Raw genomic sequence first — 24,298 nt, 5'->3', positions numbered from 1 at the left:
GTGCATCATTAATGATAATTAGACAATTAGTGCATCGTTAGCAGTTAATTTGTGAGTAAATGAACATGATTGGGAGTCAGAAAGTGTTTCGAGCGCAGCTCTAAGTTCATTGCTTCTGAAATCTTGTGCTTGTGTTTAGTTTTATGTGTTTCGTCAGCTGTTTTCAGTTTTGTTGAGCACACACTGATTGTGCTGTCAAACGGATGTGTGCAATGGCGCCCCCTTATGGACTATAGAGATGGATAATTATTTTCCCTGATTCACTGAACCGCAGGTGTGTGCGTGTGTGTTTGTTTCAGTGACGTTTTGCTCGCATCCCTCTCGTACACCCCCCAGTTTTTCCTCTTTTCTGCCTCCATTGATCCTTGCCTCACGCTGAGTCCAAGTCTGCCAATATGCAGTTAAAGAGTGTGTGTGTCTGTGTGGGGGTGTGCTTTCATGTTTGTGTGTCACTGCAGGTTTTCCTCTCATTATCTCTGGTATTTGTCTCTACATGATACTTTTTTTTTTCCTCTTCTTTTAGTTTTTTCCCCACTTTTTTTTTTTCACATATCCTGAAGAAAACTTGTCTTGTTCTTGTGTGTGTGTCTGTCGTGTGTGTGTGTGTGTTCTGTGTGTGTGTGTGTTGTGTGTGTGTGTGTGTGTGTGTGTGTGTGTGTGTGTGTGTGTGTGTGGTGTGTGTGTGCGTGTGTTCAAAGCTGAGCTATAAACTGTGAGTGCTTTTGCTTTTTTCATTGTGTGTGCTGACCTTCACAGTTGGATAGAGGCGAGGTAATTTAGTGTGGAGTTCCAAAATAGGGAGGAAGGTTTTGTTGTTCTGTGTTAATGCAGACCTGAGGGGAAGTGTGTGTGTGTGTGCGTGTGTGTCTAATTGTGTTACTTGTGTTGTGGGGACATGCATTTAAAAAAAAGAGCATAAGGGGGATTCACATCAGCACACAAGGTGTCGATGTAAAGGTGTCGGGCTCCAGTCACTCATGCTGTAGTCTTTCATTTAATCTCTGTTCCCTGAGTTTAACATGTAGGCAGCACCGTCTTCCTGGTGTTATAAGTAACCTGATCAAACCGCATTGAGGACAAACTCTGGGAACAATTGCCTGACAGTTTGTCATTTAAGGACTTGTAGGCGTCACGTAAATATAAAACTTCGCCGCCTTCTGTAAAGCGGTACTAAAGTGTTCTGCATGGTAGTGGAAGTGGAAGCTCCAGGAGATGATGCAATGGACATAACATTGGATAACAGTGTCACACTGCTTTTTGCATAATGTCAGTGGGGAATTTTGATAAGTGGTGAAGAAAGCACTTACTGTGCAATACAAAAGTGTTCCTTTGTACGTGAGTTTTTCATTTTAAATGTCAGCAAAATGTCTTTAAAATGTCTCTTAAATCAGACTCTTGTCTGTTAGTGCTGTGCTGTGTTTCCTATGTTATTAAAGCAGATGTGGAATCAGACTATATCAGAGATGGATGTAGCTGCCAGGCCTGAAAAATGAAACAACTGGACCAGTATCTTGAGCCTGCATTCTTTCTAACAGCCAGCAGGAGGCGACTGCTCTGCTCTTTGGTTGTACGGCAGTGTGAGAGAAAAGAACTGAATATCTTGGACCCCAATAAACATCATGTGTCATTGTGTTTATTTCATAAATTATTATCCATATATTTTGAATAAAACAGGAAACAGGGCACAGTGCTGTGCAGAAGTCTTAGGCACCCGTCATTTCTTTATATTGTTATTTCAAGGAGCCAGTTTTTCTTGATTCTTGAAGTTGTCTCGAGCATTAGTTTTCCAGGCTTTTTGAAGGGTGCTGGCTGCTTTTTCACTCATTTTTAGTCCAGTAATTGTACCTGCTGCTAGTAACAATCATTTCTTCCTATTTCTTTAGTTGAATTTATGAAAAATGCCAAAGATAACAGTTTATTAGATACATATTTATATTTCTGCACCAACTTCCCAAAGAACTGGTGAAGCAGAAGCTTTCTACATCAGATGAATCGTATCTGAAAGACATGTTCTTTAGAAACTGGTGAGAAAAAATCACGCAGTCCTGACAGGGCCTGAGAGAAACATCTGGACCTTCAGATGATCCATATGTTGTTCATTGAAGCCTCATCAGAATGGTCTCAGTGCAAGAGCGGTTGTAGATGTGAAACAAGAAGAAAAGGCTGAGGTATGCCAGATCACACAAAAAATAATCAACAGAAATTTTATATTTTTTGTTAGAGGGTCAGGAGAGAGGTACAACAGTGAGCTTCTTCAGTAAAACACAGTGGAGGTTCTGTTGTGGTTTGGGGCTTTATTTTAGCCAGTGGTGTTGGGGATCTTGTCAAAATTGATGGTGTTATGAACACAGAAATGCACCATCAGATTTTGCAACATACCGATGATCCCAAACACACTGCTGATGCAGAGAAAGCTTACCTGGGTAGCTAACACACAGTGGAACACTTTGAGTCATGGCTTGGCCTCAATATTATTGAAGCTGTGTGTGTGTGTGTGTGTGTGTGTGTGTGGTGGTGTGTGTGTGTGTGTGTGTGTGTGTGTGTGTGTGTGTGTGTGTGTGTGTGTGTGTGTGTGGTGTGTGTGTGGTGAGAGAGAGATCATCCTAAAAAAAAAAAAAAAACAGAACAAAAGGCAGAAACAACCAAAGAAGAGCTTTGAATGTCCTTCAGGAAGCCTGTTGAACTATTCCTGAAAACTATTTAAAAACAAATTGCAGAAAGCCGCCTGACAGAGTTCAGACTGTGCTGCAGAATAAAGGTGGTCCCACCAAATATTGACTATTAAACTTGTTAGAATTGTGTAAACTCTGTTTTATTTGCATGTTTCAATAAATCGCTCCACCCGTGTCCCATTTTTCTAGCAACATGTAAAGAAATGAAGGGAGGCTCAGGACTTCTGCACAGCACTGTACTGTATATTTTAGGGTTTGGCTAGCTTGTAATTGACAAGCTGCGAATGTATGAGCCAGGTTCAAAATCAAAGAGGGTAACAACCAAATTGGCTTCGAAACTCTCCACAAACCAAATGTAGAACGTCGCCGTGGTATCCAAGTCCATCCTTTATATACTCAGTCCATGAGGTAGTTGTATTAGGTTAAAGCTGCAGTGTATGTCCTTCCAAGACACAACCACCACAACACCACTGGGACTTTAGATTCTCTTAATATAAGTCATTAATTTTTTTTTAGTTAAAACTATGATTACGGTTTGGATAAGATGGGCAGTGGTTTTGGTCTCCAGAAACATATTTTTTAGTTAATGAAATGTCCTCTGAAGTGATGGAAACATGGCCGTGTGTCTGTGTGTGCAGTTTGAATACGACGAGCAGCAGGAGGTGAACGTATCCTTCCACATCAAGGACAGAGACACTGAGAGGAAGATTGACAGCACCCTGACAGGTTGGTATTTCACCAGCACAGACACTTCACAATCGCACATAAATCAGGATAAAGTGTGAAAGTGCAGTTATCACGCTGTTTTTAGTGTCACCTTCGCTCATTTCAAATTCACTTCCAGCTGCATTATGATAATTAGCCTCACCCTCTCTTCTCCATCTTCTTCTTCATCTTGCTCTCCTCTTCTTGCCGCTGTCTCCCCAACAGTCGTACTGTATAGCTGCTCAGTGGGAAGAGAGGACTGCAGCCTGTGTAAACATGCCGACTCCAAGTACCAGTGTGTTTGGTGCGCCACCTCACACAGCTGCGTTTACCGGGAACTCTGCCGTTCACCGCAGCCAGCGCAGTGCCCCAACCCAGAAATCACTGATGTGAGTCATAAAAACACAAAGCTATGACCTCTGACATGTCGGTAGTAAACACTGTTGGAACTTCTTTATGGACAGGATTGGTTCTATGTTTGGGAGCCTGACGGGTTTGAATGAGTGAAATGTATGTGCGGTAACTTTTACCCTCTGTAAGACTCTGGCAGTGAGATTCATCTATCCTTCCATCCATTTACTTCTGTTTATCTGATGTGGAAGCAGGTTGCAGCAGGATAAACAGGATCATTTACTTCAGATGTTTTCACCTCACCCAGCTTCTTTTTATGTCAAAAGCCTGCAACCATACTCTGAGGCTCCTCCAGATATCTGAGCGCTCTAAAAGTCCAGACACCCAACAGATGAAGCTAGTTTCTGCCATTGGTATCCGCAATTTCCCTCTTCTGGTCCACTTCTCGCTAAACTCCTTTGCTTTGGGCACCAGCTCTCCCCCAACTCAGCAATCGTGTTGTCCACACAAAAAATCTGAAACATGATTCTCAAACAGATCTTCCTCACATTGACGTCCTGTTCATATGTAAAAAAAAGGATAACCCAACTGGACTCCAATAACCATCAATCCAAACAGTCAAAAACTGCATAAATGAATAAAACACACGGCCTGGATAGAACATCTTTAAGACCATGTGGACTAATTCACAGCCAGGCAGTTTTTTCCTTATTGCTTTTATTTTACTTTCCATTTAATGTAGCCCCATTTTCTGATTAACTTTCTTAGTTTATGATCGTAAATGGGTTCTTTGTGCTTTCCCGTGATCTTAAGGTGGATGAGTACTTAGGGCATAGGTGTCAAACTCTGGCCCGCGGGCCAAATTTGGCCCGCAGCCTACTTACATTTGGCCCGCGAAGCCATACCAAATTACTATCAGAGCTGGCCTACTGGTATTATACAGCTAATATATATATCGTTTAGTATTAAGCTTTGCTTGTTTCATATTCAGTTTTTCAGCAAAACGTGTTTGAGTCCATAAGAAAAGATTCATTCTTATATTTGGAGGAATAAATATTTTTCAATAAATATTAACGTTAGCCCGCGACTTTGTTCCAGTTTTGAATTTTGGCCCACTGTGTATTTGAGTTTGACACCCCTGACTTAGGGGGATGATGGATGGATGATTTCTTGTTGTCTGTGCCAATGTTTTTTGGGGCAAAGCCCTACATTTTTCTGTTCATCATTCAGCAAAATCACAGGTAAAAAGTTCTAATAAGAGAGCTTTATCATGTTCAGATATCCCAGTTTTGGGTGAGAATTCCTGGGACTAAGTAAAAGATCTGCACCAAGAATGTCTTATTCTTCAGTTTCACACAAATATAACAACCACAAAGACTTGAACAAAAACTGCAGCATGTTCCATTTATAATCTGCACTGAACCAGAGAGTGACCTCACAGCATTTCAGAGATTAAACCGCAGAGCTGTGATGTGGCTGTGTCATTTAACAGAAGCAGAAATCCAGGAGAAGATCTGTGAGTAGCACCTTTAATACAGCCAGTATTGCATTTTCCCTTCTCATCGTAACAGAAGACGAGAAAACCTACTGACATAAATCACACCGTCGTTCATGTGAAGTTGTCCTTTGTAGAAAAGAGTGCAGTGGGAAAACTGCAACCAGCTCTGAAATGTGCTGCGGCTGCAGAAAAAAAAACATACATAGAAAGCAATCATATGGATGACAGAGGACAAGAATGATTTTACATGGATCTGTTTGATTTTTGTCACTTTGCACAACCTGATTTGCTCACCAACATATTTTTGTGAGTGCTCTTACTTGGTTAGCATCCAAGTTTTTGGTGCAAAGCCTAAAAGTTTCTCACTTTTAACCTGATGGCCATCATCTTTAAAGAAACGGAGTGTTACGTTATCAGCTAACCCTGGCTCGCCTAGTTAGCAAGCTGGATCCACAGACTATATTTGTGCAACACAAAGAAGCAAACACCTGCTAATTAGTATTAAATAAGACACTAAAGCTGGAAGTAAAGATTAATTAATTGGCAGCATTTAACTTCACTCCACGATCATTATGTCGACTCCAATCACTTGAATTAATTGAGGTCATTCAAGTTAGCCACACTATTAATAATACACATTTTTATCTTTACTGCAGTGAATGGGTGAGATGCATTACAGTCACACTAAAGCAGCACAACCAGAATTATGAAGTTGCCACCTCGTTGCCTTTGAAATAGTTACTTCAAAGATGGGGATCGAATCTGCGGCCACTCAGATTCAGCTCAAAGCAGCTTTGCCACATCAAGATGGCGATAAAACACCAATCAGACAGTCGGTTTGCTCTGTTTGCCGTTGAATGGGGCCAATATGGCAATCACATGCAGTCTGTTTGGCTTAATACATCCATTAACTGTGATAAATTGGCCAAAACTTCAAATCTGTTTGCAGCTGCATACATAGAAATTCTGCTACTACTTACATTAAGTACCAGTTTAACTGGAAAATAGGCGCTTGGTAGGATTGCTTTTACTTAGGAGGAATAACCAATACCTAGTTGGCATCCAGCTGAGTCGACTCCCTTTTTGCAAAGGGTTGATTGCCGGCACATTGCAACCAATCTGCGTGGTTTAGAAATTAGACAGCAATTCTTTGCAACCTTTCACCAATCTGTCTGAGATGGCAGTCGATCATCTTCCTAAACCACAGGTGTCTAACCTGAAGCCTCAAGGGCCGGTGTCCTGCAGGTTTTAGATATCAACCTGGGTCAACACCCCTGAATCAAATGATTAGTTCATTGCCAGGCCTCTGGAGAACTTCAAGACACGTTGAAGAGGTAATTTAGTCATTTAAATGAGCAGTGTTGGATCAAGGACACATCTAAAACCTGCAGGACAACGACCCTTTAGGCCTGGAGTTGGACACCCCCGTCCTAATTTATTAAACTGAATTTTGTTTGTTTTTTTTGTTCATTTTGTTCAGTATCAATTTTGTTCTTCAGGATTTTTTTCTTTTAGTTGTACATCAAATTAAACAAAGCAAAGAATCCACGAACCCTCACCTACATCTGTGTGGACGGTCTTAGAAATCCACATCTTTCCACAAATTCATCTCTTCTCTTTTTGTCACTGAGCTAATTTTTTTTCCTTCCCATATTGTATTCGCTGTTTGTCTCCTCCTTGGCTGAACTGCTTCAGTATGTTTCCTATTTTCTCTGGAACATCAGTCATTTGTTTCAGGCCCCGTCTTGATTTCCTCTGGGCTGCGGCTGATTATGCCAGAAGAAGTTAGTTATTTCCACAGCAGACTTTGCTGAGGACGACAGGGAGGTGAATATATACAAGATGAATTTGATCTTATACGTCGTGCAGTCACGTCAAATTGAAGATGAGATGGCCCAAATTGAAGCAGATATGCCGAACCTTTATTTCAGAAGATGTGTTTTCACAGGCTGTACTTCAACATCTTTATGAATATTTATACATTAATGTCATAACATTGGAAGCAGAAATATTTACAATTTGTTTTTTTATCTTTCTTTAGATTTTTTCCCATTTTCAGATTTTTCCCTTTAATTCATAAAGTCGTAGTACAGAGAGAAAAACCCCAAAAAGCACAGAATTATAAAAATATTTTCTTTATAAAATCTGAAATATTTGAAAAAAATATTGTTTTTAAACATTACAAAGTGCAATTAATGGAATATTTGTTTTAGAAAATGGACGTATTCATTGGTCGGTAGGTCACTTATCATTAAAATAAAAGCAGCACGGCGCTGTTTTCACCTTTACACTGTGCTACACTCTAATTAGCATTCAGCTTCACCTGAAGCATCCCTGAAGCCTTCATTTGTTGGACACTTTGGCCAAGCAGAAACTGGTGAGCTGTGAGTGGCGCATGCAGGCGTCCCATCATTCTGTGATTTGGGGAATGCTTTGCATCTTCATTATCACTCGGTAGCGTTTGCTTAATTGTAGGAAGCCAAAATTGTTAATATTCGATTGTTGTGCAGTATTCTGTAAGGACCTTTCAAACCTGTTTCTACCCACAGCTTGTGTGACTGATTGACAGAAAAAGTAACTTTGGTATATTTGCAGGTTTTGGAATTTCAGCTCTCCTGCTATGATCTGTGATATCAAACAGTCTTTTCTTTCCTTCTCCAGATCAGCCCTCGGTACGGCCCTCTGAATGGCCGGATCTCAGTGACCATCAAAGGCTCCAACATGGGAATAAAGAAGGAAGACATCAAAAAGATCACAGTGGCCGGAGTGGACTGCATTCACCAGGAGGACAGATACTCTGTCTCAACCAGGTACTCTAACAGGAGCGACGGCCTCGTTAACATGCAGATAGAAGCACACCTGTTGCTTTTACACACTAAGCTGAAGCTCTTTCACATGCACCTGTAGCAGTGTGCTGACATGAATTATTAGCTAAAGATAAAAATCTATAAAAGCTTAGTATTTCTGCACGTCATTTTGTTTTTTTTGGTTGATTGTACCAGGCACTGCCCCGCAGGTGAAGGCTTTGATCTATTAGCCTGACCCAAAACTTGATTGCTTACATACTTGCAAGTAATCTCCATATGTAATGTACAATTAAGGGGTTGATTCAAGAGGGGGCAATGAGTTATTTGAATTCTGGGCCTCCATCTGTTTTCTGAACCGCGGCCTCTGTTGTTTTCTGTCGGCAGCGTGGTGTGTGAGATTGGCCCGGCGAAGCGAAACCCACCGCAGGACCTCCCGTTTGAAAGGACCAACAGCGGACCAGTGGAGATAACAGTTGAAGGAGAACGATCGGGGACATCTCAGGTCTATTTTACCTACAGGGTACGTCAAGACCTTCCTCTAACACACGGTCAGGAAACGCATGAAAGTACCAGGTGCTCATCAGCACTTTCAAAATAAGAGTGTTGGGTTTGTCTACTAGAAAGGTAATTATGGGTAATCGTGGGTATGGATAAAAAGAAATAAGTCAGTGGATAGACGCCTGACCTTGCTTGTATTATTCACACGCCAGCAGACTAAAGCGAAAGATGTTTCTGTAGCTTGTTTCAGGCTTTTTGATTCAACTTATAATTTAAGACAGTGACGATTAACGAAGATCAGTAATAAACCGATAAATCCCCCTGAAAACACCAGAGGCTCCTTTACATACAGCTCAGGCTTCATAGCATATTGAGCATCAGAACCCACATATGTTAACAGCTAACATGTGTCTTATCTGTACACTAGTTTGCTATTAGAAATGCTGTAGAAATGTCTCCTGATCTTCTGTCTTAAAGCATCTTAGTTCAACTTCAGGAAGCTTTAAAAAACTGTTCAGTCTGGTGTAGTTAAACCTGCAGACACTGCATGCAAACCTTCTCAAAGTCTCTGAGGCAACACCGAACATTGTTTGACACAAGTGCTTCAAACCCCGGAGATCAAATCCCAGAAACATTAAAAGGTTTCTAACAAAGTAAAAGCATGCGGCTCTTCTCTGGTGCGATGCAAGGAAACGGTCTCCCTAAAGAAGCGGCAGTGCGTGAAAATACTCCTTGCATACAAATTCACCACCGCCGCACCAAACTCCATTCAGTTTCCAGTAACCCCCCCCCACCCTCGCATAGCACAAGAGGAGAAACAAACATGATCAAAATAAATGTGCTTCACCTGCTGTTCTGTTTTGTTTCTTGAACTCGGCTCAGTTGCTTAATTTGAATATCGCTGTTCACATTCATATTTCTTGTTTGTTTCTATTGAACTGACAAAAAGCTAATTAAAGCAAACTGCTGAGACCAAAATGACTAATTTAGTTCATCAGCAGTGCGTCACTGCCTTTAAATGCTGCGACTCAGCTCAGGGTTGAAACTTCAGATTACTACATTGCTGATTTGTCTCAGTGTCTACGCAGAAATATGAAACTAATAAACATGCTGACCACGATGTTGGGCTTTTCATGAACAAGAACACATCGTGTTTCAAAAATATTCAAAATCCAAATGTTTTCACTCCTTTTAGCTTCTCAAATGTGATGAATTTCGGCGTGTTAGAGGTGAAATTGGATAACATTATGATTACAAGGAGCATTTTGAGTATTTTACAGACATTTTTTGAACAGGTAGGTCGATTAATGAAAAGTCACAAATCACAAAAAACACACATGTGCAGTTGCCCTCAGAAAAAAACACAAAAACTGACGCAATACGTGTTGCTGAATCATGAAAACAAAGAATACTTCCACAGCTTTAAACTGTCGCTGTATTTATATACCTGCACTCTAGGGTAGCTTTGCATGATTCACAGTTCAGAATAATCCGGATTTATAGTTTAGTCGGCACTGGTGCTGCCTCTCAGTCAATCCTGCATGGGTCAAGCTGTTTTAACTTTCTTTGCTGCTCATGAACAGAAAGTCCAAACTACAGGCAGAGCTTTCATAAAGCCACACAGTACAAAACCAGCCTGGCAGAGGAAGGAAATTAAAGATTACAAAGACTCTAGTAAGAGATGTGTCCAAAGACCCCAACACAACTGCCACCTGACTGACACCCATTAACGACTTAGCCAAGTCAGGAATTGTAGTATAAAAAAGTAAAAACTCAAACTCTCTACAGAAATGGACTGTGAGGTCGCAGACCAAGAATAATACTGCAGAAGAAGATGTTCTTAATCCAGACTGAAAGTGACAATTATTCACACTGGAAGCTAAACTAGACTAAACTGGAGCTCTTTGATCACAGAGATGGTGCTTAGAAAGAAGGCTACAACCTAAAGATCAGCGTTTCTACAGTGAAACACGGTGGTGGGAGTATTGTGCTGTGAAAAATGAGAGCCACATATGAGGATATTCGTTTAAAGTTTTGATAGAACAGTAGCAGTATAATGTAAGTGGATATCAGGCCCTTGTAGAGCAAAATTCAGTATTTTGGTCTAAATAACCCAAAATGTGATGTCCACATATGTGGACGCCAGGTCCTAGGAGGTTAAAGAAAACCTCAAGCTGTCAGCAGCTAAACTGGGGCCCAAAACATGCATCACTCCTGGTGAAGAAGTAACATTACTCACCGGCCTGCATAAAGCCGCGACTTGAATCCCGTTAAAGATCTGTGTGGTAAACAGAAGACCAAGGTTCATACTGGAAGGCCTTTAAATCTGGAGGCACTCGTGAAGCGCTTTAAAAAAAAAAAAAAAGCAGTCATTTTCATTGGGGGCAAATACTTCTGTCCCGGTGGTTTTTTAGTAAGAAAATTCAGTCTTTGTGTCTGAGTCTGAGTTTTGTTTTTATTTTGTTTTTTGTTTTTTTGGCACCAGGTGCTTTCCAGTGTCCATTTGGAGTTTTCATGTTCAGCTTTCATTGTGGTGTAAAGTGACAGAACCATCACGGAGGATTCAAAAACCTGTGCTTTTTAAAAAAAATTACAAACAGGCTTTCTTCCTTTACTCTTCAGTTACATTAGAGTAAACGCCTTCAGATGACTATAAAGACAATTAAATGTTCCTGAATGGTTGGAGCTGTTCAGCCTAAGCTTTAAAGTTTCTGTGTGTCACGAGGACAGACTAATAAGCTCGTCTGGGTTATAATTGATGTACAAATGACTAATTACTGCAGCTGACAAATGCTGACCTTTGATGTGAATGAGCCTGATGCTGCCTCATTTTAATTCCACATCGATTTGTTCAGATTTCCATCTGCTGCAACTCCCCTAGTGAGTGTCTCTGGGTTGGAGTTTGTTTCCTTTTAACGCGAAGAACTGTCTGCATTCCCTTTGTCTCTCCCACCGAATACACTTCAGTTGCTGCTGCCTCCTGCACTGCTGTTTTCTCTGTGTGTTCAACTTCCAACCAGGCAGAGTTGTTATGAGTTTGCCTGTCGTTGGGGATATTTATTTTTGTGCTTGCAGCGCTGTCTGCCAGAACAACGAGAACAAATCTGCAACAGCAACGAGCCGAATGCTTAAGTGCGTCTCAGCAGCTGCACATGTGCTACGCTCATTTAAAGGATATTATAGTTCTTCTTTGCTTTGGATTCATTTTTATACTTTTTTATTTATATAAGATTCTTCTTGCATCTAAAGAAAGACGACTTAACTTGATAATTTTGAAGGCTCTTTGTGCTGGGGTGTAAACCAGGCATAATATTTGCTCTTGGTTTGGTTGTCCTGTCAGGACTGTACAGAACCTTCCAGTATAACAGAAACCCCTCCAGCTGACCCACACAGCACAGAAGTAGAAAACGTGCCTGACGGTGAAGCTCTGCCGTGACACGGATTTTTATTTTCTTTCTTTGTAGTCGTTGTTCTTAGTTGTTCTGCTGCCTAAATACCACAGGGTCGAGTTATTGAGTTATTGAGCTGCATAAAATTTACGATCTGTTTGAGTTCGAGATCAAAGCGTTTGTACCTGCAGGACAGCAGCTGGAACATAATGAAGTCTACACGGTTAAAGTTTTCTCTTCACTTCTCATTTTTATTCTTCTCTCTCTCTGCTGCTCGGTTTGACAGATCTGGGAGCTTTTGTTTTTATCATCATAAATATTATTATTGTTATTTTACTCTCCAGAAGCTTTAAAAAAGTGTTTGCAGTTTGAAAACTTGGTTTAAGAGTTAAATACAAACATCGGTCCTTCTGAAATTCTCCCAGAGGCATGGAGACATACTCAAAGGAGTCAACCTGTAAAGGAGACTCTCTCTTCCTTTATGTTAGTACCATTATAGATTATTTATATAAAATAGCCACAGCCTCATAACTCTTTAGTTTGGATTTTATGATTTCTGTCACTGGAAAATATTGTTTTGGTGAGACGGAAGTGACGGTATAGTTGCAGCATTAAAGTGATAATACTTAATGAATCATTAGTTTTAAGTACTTTAAGTATACAGGGAGTGCAGAATTATTAGGCAAATGAGTAGGTTCTAGGTTCTTTATTTTTTGTCACATGCATAGTTATACAAGTATAACACACAGTGAAATGTAGCCTGACACGCTCCTCGACATGTGCAAAAATGGGGGGGTGTAGAGGAAGAACATTATATATATATATATATATATATATATATACAACTACAGCACACACACACACACACACACACACCACACACACACACACACACATCACACACATACAGTATAACACTGGGTGAATGTGCAGTAGTAGCAGCAAGCAGGTGAATTCGTGCAGAATTATTAGGCAAATGAGTATTTTGTCCACATCATCCTCTTCATGCATGTTGTCTTACTCCAAGCTGTATAGGCTCGAAAGCCTACTACCAATTAAGCATATTAGGTGATGTGCATCCTGTAATGAGAAGGGGTGTGGTCTAATGACATCAACACCCTATATCAGGTGTGCATAATTATTAGGCAACGTCCTTTCCTTTGGCAAAATGGGTCAAAAGAAGGACTTGACAGGCTCAGAAAAGTCAAAAATAGTGAGATATCTTGCAGAGGGATGCAGCAGTCTCAAAATTGCAAAGCTTCTGAAGCGTGATCATCGAACAATCAAGCGTTTCATTCAAAATAGTCAACAGGGTCGCAAGAAGCGTGTGGAAAAACCAAGGCGCAAAATAACTGCCCATGAACTGAGAAAAGTCAAGCGTGCAGCTGCCAAGATGCCACTTGCCACCAGTTTGGCCATATTTCAGAGCTGCAACATCACTGGAGTGCCCAAAAGCACAAGGTGTGCAATACTCAGAGACATGGCCAAGGTAAGAAAGGCTGAAAGACGACCACCACTGAACAAGACACACAAGCTGAAACGTCAAGACTGGGCCAAGAAATATCTCAAGACTGGTTTTTCTAAGGTTTTATGGACTGATGAAATGAGAGTGAGTCTTGATGGGCCAGATGGATGGGCCCGTGGCTGGATTGGTAAAGGGCAGAGAGCTCCAGTCCGACTCAGACGCCAGCAAGGTGGAGGTGGAGTACTGGTTTGGGCTGGTATCATCAAAGATGAGCTTGTGGGGCCTTTTCGGGTTGAGGATGGAGTCAAGCTCAACTCCCAGTCCTACTGCCAGTTTCTGGAAGACACCTTCTTCAAGCAGTGGTACAGGAAGAAGTCTGCATCCTTCAAGAAAAACATGATTTTCATGCAGGACAATGCTCCATCACACGCGTCCAAGTACTCCACAGCGTGGCTGGCAAGAAAGGGTATAAAAGAAGAAAAACTAATGACATGGCCACCTTGTTCACCTGATCTGAACCCCATTGAGAACCTGTGGTCCATCATCAAATGTGAGATTTACAAGGAGGGAAAACAGTACACCTCTCTGAACAGTGTCTGGGAGGCTGTGGTTGCTGCTGCACGCAATGTTGATGGTGAACAGATCAAAACACTGACAGAATCCATGGATGGCAGGCTTTTGAGTGTCCTTGCAAAGAAAGGTGGCTATATTGGTCGCTGATTTGTTTTTGTTTTGTTTTTGAATGTCAGAAATGTATATTTGTGAATGTGGAGATGTTATATTGGTTTCACTGGTAAAAATAAATAATTGAAATGGGTATATATTTGTTTTTTGTTAAGTTGCCTAATAATTATGCACAGTAATAGTCACCTGCACACACAGATATCCCCCTAAAATAGCTAAAACTAAAAACAAACTAAAAACTACTTCCAAAAACATTCAGCTTTGATATTAATGAGTTTTTTGGGTTCATTGAGAACATGGTTGTTGTTCAATAATAAAATTATTCCTCAAAAATACAACTTGCCTAATAATTCTGCACTCCCTGTATTGTTGCTCAAGCTTTTGCACTGTAACTTAAGTAGGTTCATAACTTTTAATGAAGGATATTTTTTCACTGTTTCACTTATTTGATACAAATTGATGCCGTGTCACATGATGCATCTTTATTCAGGCACAGGGCTGCATATGAACCTAAAATAGTAAAAGTTTCTACTCCAGTTATAATCATATAAGATGATTTTATAGAAGGCCAGCCTCGCCTTATTCCTGCTCACATTTCTTGACTTACTTGCTTCCTTATGAATATGTGTGTTATGTGTCCATTTCCAGGAAGTTTGTTACACCTGCTGATTTTAACTTCTACAGCAGTTCTGCTGTCATGTAGCGCCATCATTAGACTAAAATTGAAATTAGACGAATATGATGCTCTAATCCAGAGGTCTCAAACTGAAATGAGCTGTGGGCCACTGCTGGCATCATCATCTTAATGGAGTGCCGCTTGTAATCGGAAGGTTGCCGGTTCGAGCCCCGGCTTGGACAGTCTCGGTCGTTGTGTCCTTGGGCAAGACACTTCACCCGTTGCCTACTGGTGGTGGTCAGAGGGCCCGGTGGCGCCAGTGTCCGGCAGCCTCGCGTCTGTCAGTGCGCCCCAGGGTGGCTGTGGCTACAATGTAGCTGCCATCACCAGTGTGTGAATGGGTGGATGACTGGATGTGTAAAGCGTTTTGGGGTCCTTAGGGACTAGTAAAGCGCCATATAAATACAGGCCATTTACCATTTTAGTGTTTTGTTTGTTTTTTAAACTTTCAAATATTGCATAACAAGACCAAACTGAAAAAGTGTGGGCAATTTTTTTTTTCTCACTCTTAACTAACTAAAGCTTTTCATTGAACTACCAAATAAACAAATTGGTCCTCTCTTTCTGGGCAGACACGTGGCAACACTTCTGTTTTGTTCGTATTTAACAAAATAAAAATGCAAACATAAGTGTACGCGTTAGTTTTTGACTGCTAGTGAAAATAGTTTTCTTTACAAATAACTTTCTCACTGAACTACCAAACCCTCAACATGTTTGTACTCTCTGCTTATATTGTCTTCATATTAAATAACTTTTTGCTTTTTAAAGAGCTTATTTTAACATTGCATTCAACAACAAATAAATCCTCCCTAACAAAAAAGTTACTTCAAGGGCCAAATTGTATTATATTTCTTCATGTCCATATACGGACTGCAAGTAGGGGTGATGTGGGCTACAAGTGGCCCCCAGGTCACGAGTTTGAGACCCCTGCTCTAAATTAAACATAAGTTTGAAGAGTCATTTTGTAAAATGTATTTTGAAAAATAAAATGTATTTTTTTTGCAACATATTTCCACAAAAAGTGTAAAATTAAAATTTCAAATTGATTTAAAAATCCCCCACAAATACAAATTACTTGAATCATTCTTAACTTGAAGAATATGTATAAAGATTTGGCAAATTGTCCAGTTTTTAAGGTTTTTATCACATAAATTCAGTAATTACAGTAACACAGGTACATGGTTTAATAAGGTACACGCTATAATAAAGCAGTTCTGACTGCAGCCGATCACTCTGTTGGTTTCATAATGTTAACAAGCTAAAGTGTGGTTTTGTACATGGTGTACCTGAACCTGCTGCTTTGCTCTTACAGCCAGGTGGTGCAGCATATGTTTATGGTGCCGGCATTTAAGTAGCAGCCATCTGGAGTAGCCTCCTATAGACTTAGCCTGTTGAGAGGTTTTTATAAACGCAGCGCTCTTATCAACAGATGTAAATTGTCCTCTAACTGTTTGATCCTTCAGTAAAACCTTCAGTTGGTAAACAAATGGGCTGATTTTGTTGTTCATTAGTAGAATAGATTCACTTGTTTGCTTTTATTACAGTTAAATTAAAACATGATTACTCTAATGTGCTTAACGTTTTTAATCAAAGCAAAAAATGATGAAATAAAACACAAACACAGCGGACGTCCGTGCTTGTGTTCCAGCTGTAGAATTTATTAACATTTATTACATATACACTCTTATGCAGCGGTCCCCAACCTTTTTTGCGCCACGGGCGGGTTTATGCCCAACAGTATTTTCACAGACTGGCCTTTAAGGTGTCGCGGATAAATACAACAAAAAAAAATAGTATCGGTACCGAACAAGATAAGATTTATTCATAACACACATGAAAAGACCCAGGAAAACAGAGTTAACGATAAAAATCATAAAATAACGCTAAAAACCGATAAAAATCCTGAAAACCATACATTTCACACCCAAGCCTCAACTCTTGCGGCCCGGTACCAAACGACTCGGCCCGGGGTTGGGGACCGCTGCTCTTATGTGATCCATCCTAAAGTCAGTATTTTCGTCATTATATCAAGTAGAAAAGAAGGCAAATAATTTCCTTACCTATTCAGTCAAACGTGATCTGAACTTTTTTTTTTTCAAACTGCTAAAGTAAATGTACAAAATGTAGAAACGTAAAAAGACACAAATATGATTAAATGAATATATGAAATGTATGTACATGCATAGTAGCCTCTGTAATAGAAAGTGTCCACATATTGTATGGAAATTGCAGCATATTCCCATTAAAGTTACTGAGTTTGGTCATTTTCTCCCTGTTTTCTGTGCAGGACCCCGAACCGAGAACAGTCATGCCAGAGAGGGGTCCAGCAGCTGGAGGGACGGTGATCACGATCGGAGGCAAAGACCTGGACACGGCGACTAAAGAGGACGTTGCTGTGACAGTGGGAGGAGTTCCCTGTGAAGTGTAAGTGACACCTGGTAAAGGAAAATGCAAATGGTACCAGAAACAAAAAAATAAAGAGAATAGATGGACCTGAAACTCATTTATATTCATAAATATTTTCTTTTGGTTCTTCAAGATCAGTAAATACAACATAGAAAATGAGTCAGTCGCACAGTTTCACAGAGTTCATGAACTTTTTCCATCCATTTAGGGATCGTATTGCTTTTCTTGTTTCTCGAGTCAGCCTATGTTCTTACTCTTCCTTCCTCCTCTTCAGCCTTTCATTCGGCACAGAGATTACCTGTAAGACTGGCAGGTATCGTGGGCAGAAGGTCCCATCGGACCGCTTAACAGTGACTGTGAAATACGGGACGAACACCACCAAAGACATCCACGGAGCCTATCAGTACTCGGAAAACCCCAAGATCACGGAATATAACCCCAAAGCCAGCTTCATATGGTGAGTGTGAACACATCACACGCACAGTTTTGCTTGTTTGAGTGAGTAACAGCCCTCAAAAGGACGCCTGACACAGATGTAGATGATGAATTCAAGAAAATTGTAAACTTGTAAATTGTAAATTTGATCTGTGTATCTTTAAAGGTCATCACCTTGTGCGTTGCTTGACCGCTGCTGCTTTGAAATCAGTCTCTCAAAATAAAATTTGGGTTTTTGAGTTTGGAATGGAAGTTGGATGAGGCGTGTATTCAAATTACAGACACATGTAAGTGGTTATATCTGGGATTCCAGAGATGGATCTAAAACTACAAGCAGCACTGGAAGTGACCCAGAGCAGCAGATTGGCGCAGTCACCTATAGTTTTCATGGAGCATGCCATGTTGCAGATACTTGCTAACTAATAACCAATCGGTAGTGCAACTTGAAAAAGAGCAATACAAACAGGAGGAGGATGGAAACTGTTCACCTTCAAAGTAGAAAGTTATGCCTTACCACTGTAATCAACACATTTGAAAGGCACCATTTTTACTTTGAAGGTGAATCGTCTTTATTTCCAGTTAGCCTCAAACCTTTAGTGGATAGCTAGTGAGTGTTTGGATACAAGTCGGCATCTTGCAAACTGTGGGTGGCTGCAGGATTCTGCCACAGAGGTTTTTGGTTTAACAATACCTCTGTGACCATTTTCACCTAGCAACATTAACTGCAGGGAGTTTTCCAGCTGGTTGCCAACTGCTCTCTAAGCCTTTGACTGGTACAGCATCAGTCTACAGCCTTATTTGAATAAAAACTCTGTAATGGTAAAAAGAAAACAACAAAACCAGAAACATAAAGTACTCCATGTGAGGCATTTTTGTGTTGAGGTTAAAGGATGTAATAAAGTTGTCTCACTTACATTTAAATTTGCTGTTATTAAGCATTTGAGAAAATAAAGAGATGGAGTGAAGCTAAAACCTCGCCCAGATGTAAATCCAAGTCCTTAAAATTGTTTAAATGCTTATTCTTTGTTATTTTTGTGTAGCGGTGGTCGAAAGATTGTGGTGTCTGGAAGCGGGTTTGATCTCATCCAGAGAGCCATGATGAAAGTCCAGCCCTCCCCTGACGAGTTTTCACACAATTTGCCGCCTGAAGAGGTAAGAGCTGGTGTCATCACACTACGAAAAAGCAGTGGTTGGAGACAGCCTTGCAACCTAAATGAACTTGCAGCCTTGTTGCCTTTGAAATGGTTGCTTTGAAGACGGGGATCAGGTCTGTGGCCACTCACTGTCAGTTACTGTCACTGAGGCATCAAAATGGCAATAAAATCGCTAGAAAGCAGTCAGTTTGCAATTAAATGGGGTAAAATTGGCAGTGTATTTGTGGTAATATGGACATTAACTGACAGATCAGCAGCATGCAGATAATTTCTCATTAACTACTTACATCCAGACAGCCGATACCTCAAAAATTTGAAATGGAAATTCAGAAATCTTCCACAAATAGTTACATTTATGACAAATGACGAAAGCACTCAGCAAACCCTGCTTTCATACAGGAATATAGCTTCATACAATCAGTATTATAGTTGAGTTAAGAGCCCTTTTCTGCAAAGAGACTTGTTGCAGACGAGCTGTGCTCATTGGCACAAACAGACTCATTTAATTGCAACATGTTTGCAGTTGGTTTATAAATGACACTGCAATTATTAAGAAACCTTTGCAAAAATGTCTGTGATTCCTGCAGATGTTTGGAGACGAGTTGCCTGAATGTGTAACTGATTTATATCTACTACAGTGGAATTATGTGTGATGTATTATTAAGCTCTCATAAGTAATAATATACCTAATAAGCACCTAGCAAAGTGCTAAATGGTATCTGATGTTGAAGTGTATCAGTGTACCAACACAAGCATAACAATACAGTAGCATAAGCACTTAATAGTGAAATAAAGGAGTGTCAGATCGAAGAATAAGAATTTGCAAAAACCGATTCAACTTCATTTCCCACAAGAAAAGATAAATGACCAATTACCCTTAATTCATCTTTTCTTTAAATTTCCGTAAAAATTTACGCTGCTGTTGTGTGTTCTTTAGAAAATTGTATTTGCTTTCATTTAAAAATGTCATATTGAATGGGTTAAAATACATGTGTCATTGTATTTGTGTGAATCTGGAACATTGTATGTTAGTGGACATCAGCAAAACTGCTCATTTAGATCCGTAGTGTCTGGGTAAATTGTGACTCAACAGAGGCATACGTAGAGTGTGTCTTTATTATAACTAGTAAGGCATTACAATATGTGGCCCGTTTTACTGACAGCGCAGTGTTCTACAATTTAAATGAACAAATAATTGCTAAAAGTAGCCAAGTTTTCGTCTTATATTTTGATCTTTGTGAGAAAACATCCATCGCGAGAGACGGTAAGACCACGTTTCTTTAGAATTACTTGGGGCGAAATGTGCAGTCAGTGTGACTGTGAGGATGTTTTTAATAAATGCAGAGTGTCAGCTTGATGTACGTCAGTCTGCAGCCTCATCTGCCGCTTGTTCTCGCCGAGCCAAAAGCCTGAGACTGAGGGAACAGAGCAAAGCTGCTATTTCACTGCTGAATAGCTTTGAGTGACAGAGACTCTTAGGAAAGATTCACTGCAGGGGAGAGGAGGTGAAGTCGTTTTATTGTCACTTCATCAAAAGCTGCTGTCTGAACCGGGAAGAAAGAGAGGGAGACTCAGTGGGGAGGCAGAGAGGCGGGAGAAAAAGGAGTATGGGAAAGAGACAGAGGAGGAGGAAATATGAAGAAAAAGTTAAACCTGCGCTGTGATTCACTGCCATCAAACTGTCTGCAGGTTAAAATAGAAAAAGCTGAATTTAATCTGAAAATAATATATTTTTTTGTCCACTCGAGGGCAGCAGAAAATAGTCTGTTTTCTGTATTTGAATACGTAGATTTTTTTCGACATTCTGCTGTCAATCTGACACCATTTCAATAATGAATTTTGGCAAGCTAGACTTCATATTTAATGACGAATAAAAACTGTTGTTTTTGTCCATGTATGGTAGTCATCTCTTGACACTTTAAACTCTAAGCTAAAGACTTGTAGTGAATAGAAATCCAACAATCCAACAAAAGCACAGAGCTCAGAGAGGCCAGCCTCCTTTTCACTTTTTTAAGCTCTGTTTTTGCTCTCCACCACACTCGGTGTTCACCAGCTACTGAAAACAAACAAAATAATTAAATACGTTATATATTGAACACCTGCCATTACTCGCTGGGACACTTGGAGGTTGAAACAACCTATATACCTGACTCTGATTGTTTGGTTGTACAGCCAGGAATTCTCTGACAGCCCTGTTATCTACTAGGTATCTCCTTGTATCCTTGTAGCTCCTATTTTGGTCTCCACCGCCTTCTCAGGGAACTTTTGGCTTTATAGAAGCTAAATGCTCCACAGTAAAAACATCACTATAAAGTCTTTTTTTTTTTAAATCAGCTGACAGATGTGTTTTTGTTTTTGAAGCAACCAAAGCCGGGGAAAGTTTTAGGTCTGGTGTAGAAGATCTTTACAGAAAGCCGATTCTTTCAGCTTTACACACACCTGGCTCATGCTTCAGCTGTTCTCACTCTGAATAATTTCACTCTTTTTCTTTTATTTGTCTAGTTTGTGCAGGAGGCTCTGAGCAAGAACGACACAGTCCTCCAGTTTTACTCCCCGATAGTGAACTCCAGCTACGAAACCCTCTCTCAGTCTCTCAGGATTTACCTCCAGCTGGACAATGTGATCGAGGAGCTGAAGAGCTTCAACTATCACCCCAACCCCACCTTCAACGAGCTCGCCAGGAACGTCATCACAGAGACCGGCATTATCATCGTGACTGTGAGCACTGATTGCTAGAGATGCTCTTAAAATCCCCTCTTTGACTATTTTTCTGTAAATGGAGCTCACTCTCATTTTCTCACTTTTGCCAGGGCTGGGGTTTCTCCAAGGCGATGACAGCCAAAGAGGCCCAGGCGTTTGTTGGAGATGCCTCATGTCACGTAAACATACTGCAGGTAAACACTGTCTGTTTGAGGAAAGTTTATAATGGCTTTATAATAAGTTTACACTGTAAACATGGAGCTGATGTTCACATTTTATGAAATGTGGGGATATGAGACGGTCGTGTTATCCATGTCTAACACTGCGTGGCTGTTGGTTAAACTGAGAGTATGAGTCTGCCACGTCTGTCTTCCCACAGACATACAGGCTTCTAAAAATGCAGCATTAGGACACACTCAACGCTTGATCTCTCCTTTGGAAACAATTCAGTGAAGGCGCCGTCTCTTGATGAGTAGACTGCAAAGATGTTACGGTGACAAAAACAAAACATCTTCCAAATCTTTAGTTCTGATGCACCATGTGAAAATACAGCTAAAACATATTTCCTCCCGGTTTATCTGCTTTTGTTGTATGAGCAAAACAAACACCACAATTTCCTTTTAGTTAATGCAGCGTGTTGTGTCACATTCCAGCTCCTTATATTTTTGGACTCTACTTGGATTTTAGTTTTTGCATCATACAGATTAAAGAGAAAAAATCCTCACTCATCTAAAACAAGCCATTTTAGCCTGTTTTTCTTCAAGACCTGCCATCCCTGTGGGCTCCCTCTTGCTCCTCTGCTGGCTTCCAAAAACAGAAATCAATATTTCTAAGAATGTTTTGATCTGATTGGTTGACATTTTGGCCACTCTGTTATAAATAACTATTTGGGTACTGAGCAAAAACCTCTTTATGTTGCTTCCAAGGAGCCAGAACTTCTTGTTATTTTAAAATGGTCCTGGTTTTCTTGTTCTCCAGACTTTCTGAAGATCTTTCACCTTTTTTGTTTTTTGGGCGGAGCATCGGCTGCTTTTTTACTCACTTTCAATCCAGTTCTTGTACCTGCCCATTTTCAGACGAATGCTTGTTGGTCACAGCACCTTAACTCTGACCTGTGAATCACTCAAGCATAAAAAGGCACCTAACTCGTGGGATGAACCAATGTTGTTAGCAAAGAATCAAATCGTTACTAGCAGGCTGTTGCAAAATACGTAATTTGTTCCCATTTCTTCAGTTAAATCACTAAAAAAATTCTCAATTTGACACCATTTGACAGACATAAAATATTCTTCCACTAACTAAGTGATTCCCAAAGAACTATTGGCTTGAAACCTGCCATATTTCAAGATGGTGTCAAATGTATCTTGATATATTTGACAAAAGAAGAGATAGTGAGCCTTAAAAAAAAACCCATCTACAGCATGTGATCCACATCTGAAAGTTGTGTCCTTAAGAAACAGGGAAAAAAATGAGCAAACACGTGATGTAGGACCTGAGAGAAACATCTTGACCTTCAGATGATCCATCTGCTGTTTACTGAAGCCTCATCAGAAATGTTCTCAGTGGAAGGGCAGCTGTCAAGAAGCCGTTCTTAAGGAAGCGTGCCATTCTTCAGTATGAGAATGATCTCAAACACACTCTTAATGCAGTAAAAGCATACCAGAGCACAGAGCACAGCGTTGTTGAAGCAGTGTGGAATCATCTTGAGAGGGAACAGAACAAACTGCAGAACCATCAAAGAAGAGCTTTGAATGTCCTTCAAGAAGCCTGGAGAACTATTCCTAAAGACTACTTCATTTACTTCAGTCGGTTTTAGAAAACTAAAGCTGTGTTGAAGAATAAAGAATTTCAGGCTCACTACAGTTGAATTTTGGCCTTGTATTTGTATTTGTTTGCTAAGAAACGAAGGATGACTCAAGACTTTTGCATTAGTACAGAAGATAAGTGAAACTAATAGGTCCCCTTTAATTTTTATGAAAGTGTTTCTTCATGTAGTTGAGAACAGAAGCAGCATACAGGCAGTTAATTGACTGCAGTGGGTGTAAAACGATTAAACCAACAGAAATTATTGTGCTAATCGCAGCTGTTGCTACCTCCCTTTCTGTTCCCTTCTCTTGCACTTTAAATTGATAAAGTGAATGAAACGTGCTGGTTTATAGATTTTGTTTTTTGAATACCAAGATCAATCTGAGGGGCTGCAAAATTATCAGGTGAGGAAAAAAGAGGGGAAATGAGATGAGAGATGAGATGAGATAGCCTTTATTTGTCAGTTGCAGGTCTTTTGCCCACAACCGAGATGACAGACCTTGCCGACCGTACATACAATACACAAACATCACATTGGGGAGACAAGTCAGGCCAGGTAGCGAGGAAAAAAAAAACATCGAAATGTGTAACACAGAAGGATAATACAGGAATGCACAGATATCAACACACCATAGCACAGTAAACACAGACAGCAACATGGGAAAGAGTTCCAGTGTGTACATCTGATCTGCAATCTTTCCACTGTGCCTCCAACTGACCCGATGTCCACATCAGAGGGGAGGTAAGCGTTGGAGGTGGCGCTGGATCCGGGGTAGGGAGGGTGATGCGTCAGTGAGTGCTTATCAGTATCAGTGTATATGTATGTGTGTGCGTGTCCAGAGTTCAGCTGAGACAGTGTCCTTCGCCCTGCCAGGCTAAGTAAACAGTCTTCCAGCCAACCCAGGTGGCCTTGCATAGAATGGGAAGGAACAGACTCAACACAGTCGTTATCAGGGTGTTTTGTTCAGCTCCGGCCTTGAGCCCACAGCTGGCGCCGAAGGGGTATCCGCATTATAATGGTGATTTTTCTTTTACAAACAACTCATGAGAAT

General features: G+C 40.4%; 1 protein-coding gene across 2 annotated transcripts in view; it reads left to right on the top strand.

Annotated features, from left to right (window-relative positions):
* plxnb2a.1 (plexin b2a, tandem duplicate 1) overlaps positions 1-24,298 on the top strand; it is a 231,616-nt gene that overhangs the window by 187,520 nt on the left and 19,798 nt on the right. For both annotated transcript variants that reach the window (XM_042220154.1, XM_042220153.1), the window contains 9 exons: positions 3,311-3,398; positions 3,603-3,766; positions 7,888-8,036; positions 8,418-8,553; positions 17,033-17,169; positions 17,426-17,608; positions 18,627-18,738; positions 21,243-21,458; positions 21,551-21,634. In XM_042220154.1, the coding sequence (XP_042076088.1) occupies positions 3,311-3,398; positions 3,603-3,766; positions 7,888-8,036; positions 8,418-8,553; positions 17,033-17,169; positions 17,426-17,608; positions 18,627-18,738; positions 21,243-21,458; positions 21,551-21,634 (1,269 nt within the window). The remainder of the gene's footprint in view (positions 1-3,310; positions 3,399-3,602; positions 3,767-7,887; positions 8,037-8,417; positions 8,554-17,032; positions 17,170-17,425; positions 17,609-18,626; positions 18,739-21,242; positions 21,459-21,550; positions 21,635-24,298) is intronic.

Source organism: Haplochromis burtoni, unplaced genomic scaffold (genome assembly GCF_018398535.1).
Source record: "Haplochromis burtoni strain Fernald_Lab_line unplaced genomic scaffold, NCSU_Asbu1 Contig_44, whole genome shotgun sequence".
NCBI classification, from domain to species: Eukaryota; Metazoa; Chordata; class Actinopteri; order Cichliformes; family Cichlidae; genus Haplochromis; species Haplochromis burtoni.
This window is presented reverse-complemented; position numbering and strand designations above follow the sequence as displayed.